This window comes from Ptychodera flava, chromosome 16 (genome assembly GCF_041260155.1).
Source record: "Ptychodera flava strain L36383 chromosome 16, AS_Pfla_20210202, whole genome shotgun sequence".
Lineage (NCBI taxonomy): Eukaryota > Metazoa > Hemichordata > Enteropneusta > Ptychoderidae > Ptychodera > Ptychodera flava.
This window is the reverse complement of record NC_091943.1, coordinates 2633825-2637865: the sequence shown is the minus strand read 5'-3', so window position 1 is coordinate 2637865 and position 4041 is coordinate 2633825. Positions and strand designations below refer to the sequence as shown.

At 37.5% G+C, this 4041-nt stretch overlaps 1 protein-coding gene and 1 pseudogene across 1 annotated transcript; both read left to right on the top strand.

Annotated features, from left to right (window-relative positions):
* Positions 1–831: 831 nt before the first annotated feature.
* Positions 832–3572, top strand: LOC139152514 (uncharacterized). The gene is made up of 5 exons (XM_070725702.1): positions 832–969; positions 1273–1437; positions 1612–1689; positions 2097–2182; positions 2560–3572. The coding sequence occupies exons 1-5, from the start codon at positions 925–927 to the stop codon at positions 2690–2692; spliced, it is 507 nt and encodes a 168-aa protein (XP_070581803.1). The 5' UTR covers positions 832–924; the 3' UTR covers positions 2693–3572.
* On the top strand, positions 2739–3572 carry LOC139114895 (TNF receptor-associated factor 2 pseudogene; annotated as a pseudogene).
* Positions 3573–4041: the final 469 nt, after the last annotated feature.

Here is a 4041-nt window from a genome sequence, read left to right as displayed (position 1 = left end):
GGCACCGGTTTTGCTCCAATTGTTTTGAAAGCATTGTGCTAAGGAAGTCATTATATTTTAAGCAAAATTTGAAAACATTGACCAAAGGATGAACTATCAGGGATGTTCTCAGTAATAGAAAAATATAGAATGTATTTACTGATATCTGAATTCTGGAACGTATTGGAAATTTGTTTCATCATTATTAGACAAGAACAGCATCAAACTTTTATTTAGCATACGGCGAAAGAGCATGACTAATAGAATACATCCAAACATAGTAAGTCGTTTCAAATCATCGTCAGTATTAGGAAACTACGGTCTATGATTCAAACTAAGGCGTCGCCTGTTTGATTAGCTTTGTCAGAGCTGTATGTCGATGGATCGTGACTGTGTGTATTTGTCAACAAGGCAGTAAGTTATGCTATTTACATAGGCAACCTTTATTAATTCCTCATAGGGAGTCTCATTCGTATTGTCCAGCCTGTAACGAGGAGGAGGATGGCAACCAATCGATACTCCATAGAGAAAGAGGTAAGGCAATTGATAAAATGCTATTGTACAATCAATAGAGGAGTGGGCGGACCGACAGACCGAAAGACATACGTCAAACATCGTTATCGTAGGCGGCGCTCTGATAAAATGCCGTCTTCAGTTTCACTTCGAGCTAACTCTTTTGACCTTTTAGATTTTATGACCCTCTTTAATTATACAAGAGCAGAAGGGACACACCCATAAGCGTTGTCTTTTTCTAAGGATCAAAATACGTGACATTAACGTGTACAGTTGACGGTGAGGGCGTAGTTCAAAATCTTAAATTAATGTTGGCATATAAAATGAGCTGGCCATTGAATTTGTAACGTATTCCTTCTGTGTCGAAACAACAGACGTTTTCTGATAAGGCTATTCTACGAGAGCTGCAAGCAATATCGCTGAGTTGTCAAAATGCGGGATGCGATTGGAGAGGAAACCTACACGGAGTATGATAAGGTATTCGTTGAATAACAATATAAACGTAGAGTAGAGGAACCTTTAGGGATTATGATAAATAAATAAGGTATTCGGTATTCGATTATGATACGGTATTCAATATTCAGTATAAGGTATACTCAAGCTGCATCAACAGTAAACTACGTCCTGGTGACATTCACAGTGAAAATAAATATGATTTTCGAGAATAGTGATAAAATTATGTCATATGATTGTAACATTTTGGAGATACGACATACATAGATAGAAAGGGAATCGATAGGGGGCGTGATGCCATATTATGCCTGTATTTTATCTCTACAGGAACACGCTGACAACTGTCTTTTCGCCATCATAACATGTGTCAACACCGGCTGTGAAGTAAGGATGACCAGACGAGAATTGGTTAATCATCGGACCAACGTGTGCGACATGAGAGAGGTGCAGTGCCAATATTGTGCAGTAAAGATGCCACGCGTAGATTTGCAGGTACGAAATAATCCCCGGTCAGTTGACTTTGCAGCAACTCTTCGAGAATGCAATACAAAATGTAATTGATTTGTCATGTATGTATAGAGTAAAGTATATCATGTAAAATAATTGGAAAGTCGAACTTGCTACGAATTATAACAACGGTAAGGGTTATGTCTCTTTCTATCATAGATACACTTGGTAGAGAGTTGCGAGGGAGCGCCTGTCAACTGCAGGTATTGCTCAGAAAAAATGAATTCAAGAGCACAAGTGAGTTTTTCTACTTAATATTGTAGTATACGTTTCTATCTATCTATCTATCTATCTATCTATCTATCTATCTATCTATCTATCTAATGACCTATCCATCCATCTATCTATCTATCTATCTATCTATCTATCTATCTATCTATCTATCTATCTATCTATCTATCTATCTCTCTATCCGTGAATCTCCACATCTGTTGATGTTAATGTCTAAATTATCAATATTACTGAGAATCTCTTGGATCGGTTCGCTGTCTATTCGATACAATTTAGCATCAATCAACTCGTCATGTAACGCTGACGTTGTGTAGTAACAGAGGTCAAGTTGACGATAATGGCACCCTTTGTGATGATGACATAATATATGTGTGTAGCCTATATTCATACAAGTAATTTTGTCCATCTTCTAGCTTAAAGTCCTTTGGATGTTGAGACTGGGGATTGTCAGAAGCGTTTGGTTCCCTGCAAATACGAAAAATTCGGTTGCAAAGAGCTGGTATGTAGCAGTTGGCACAAGTCTATTCCTTGTCAGCTAAACCTTCAACGTGCAAAACGTGGGTAAAAAGATCTACGCGCAGACCCATCCGAGTGAAAAACTGAAGATTACCAGTTTAAGTTTCTATCAGTAATCTTCAGTAAATTGTCGCTTATGCTGCTGAATTAATCACATCATATCGAAGGGAGAAGTAAACTTTAGTGAAGTTTATTTTTTTTTTTCACGGAACACAGAAGTTGATGTCGAAATTGCATTCTAGTGCATTTTACGTTCGGAAAATAGTCAAGTTTCAAATCCTGAAAATTTCCCACTTTAACTTAGCTGTTTATCGAATCCAAACAAAACGCCTCATGACATGCACTCCTTGCTGTTTTCAGGTTGAGTACTGCAACGCGGAGAAGCACTGTGAACTACACCAGGCAGAACATCTCGACTTACTGCGTGAGAGCGTTGCACAGCAAACAAACATCATTGATGAAATGCGAAGTCAAAATCGACTTGAAGAATTAACAAAGTTATAGCTGAACATCAAAAGACTATCAATGACCTTAAAGCCATGTCTCAAAATCTGCAAAGTGAGATGGACAATTCTAAAGATGAAATGGAAACAAATCGGAAACTGTCTCTTTCAAAATCAACTACCAATTCTCAAGATGAAAATGAAAAAATAGTCAAGACACTTTCGGGTAAACTAAAAGTTATTGAAACTAAATTATCAACATTAGCAGAAATAGTTGGCGAACTTAATAATCAGCTAAAACAAAATATAGACACCATAAAATCTCTTGAAAAGCAGCATCGAGAAGACAAAACACTAGCAGATTCACTTCAGAACAAAATAAGAGCACAGGATAAAATTCTCACTCTGAAAGATGAAACGATGGAAGAAAATAATCTTAGAATTCAATCACTAGAACTTGCTTCCTATAATGGACTTAGTGTGTGGAAGATTGACAATTTCAAGGAAAAACGCGCAAACGCAATTTCTGGCAAAACTCTTTCATTGTACTCCCCCTGCTTCTTTAGTAGTCGCCATGGTTACAAAATGTGCGCCCGCATCTATCTTAACGGCGATGGTATGGGAAAGGGTAACCACGCCTCCCTGTTCTTTACAATAATGAAGGGGCCCTTCGACGCCCTCTTGCGGTGGCCGTTCCGTCAGAAGGTGACATTCATGTGGGTTGATCAGAACAACAGGGAGCATATTGTAGATGCTTTTAGACCAGATCCGACATCATCTTCGTTCAAGAGACCGACGCAAGAGATGAACATTTCCAGCGGTTGCCCATTGTTCATGCCACTGACAATGTTAGATAGTCCCAGGCACGCATTTGTGAAAGACGATGTAGCGTTCTTGAAAATCATCGTTGATACTAGTGATATTGCATAGATTACAGATAAGAGATGATTGACTCCAAATATTCATGATCAGATAAAATCCTGAATCACGTCACTTTTTTGCTGACTGGATATTAACCCCAAAGACACACAAAACAGTTTTTGTTTCACACAAATATTGATTCTTTAACGGGAGACAGCTGCTTTGCACTCTGCTGAACTTTTGCCGTCACCTCTTGCATGTTCAATCACACTCACTGCAACAATATTTATTCAGAGTATTGTATTAATTAAATATTTACCAATTACTTATTTTAAATCTGCATATTTTAAGTCAATTGTAATGTGACTGAAAAAAGTAATCGTTATTTGCAGTCAAGTAATACAAAAATTAAATAAACGATATGAGCAATTATACTATATGAGCACATTTTATCGGAATCGGACACCTGCAAGACATCTTATGAATCGTTTCATAAATAATGATAAATACCGGGGTATATGTTAATATTAAAGGGCCA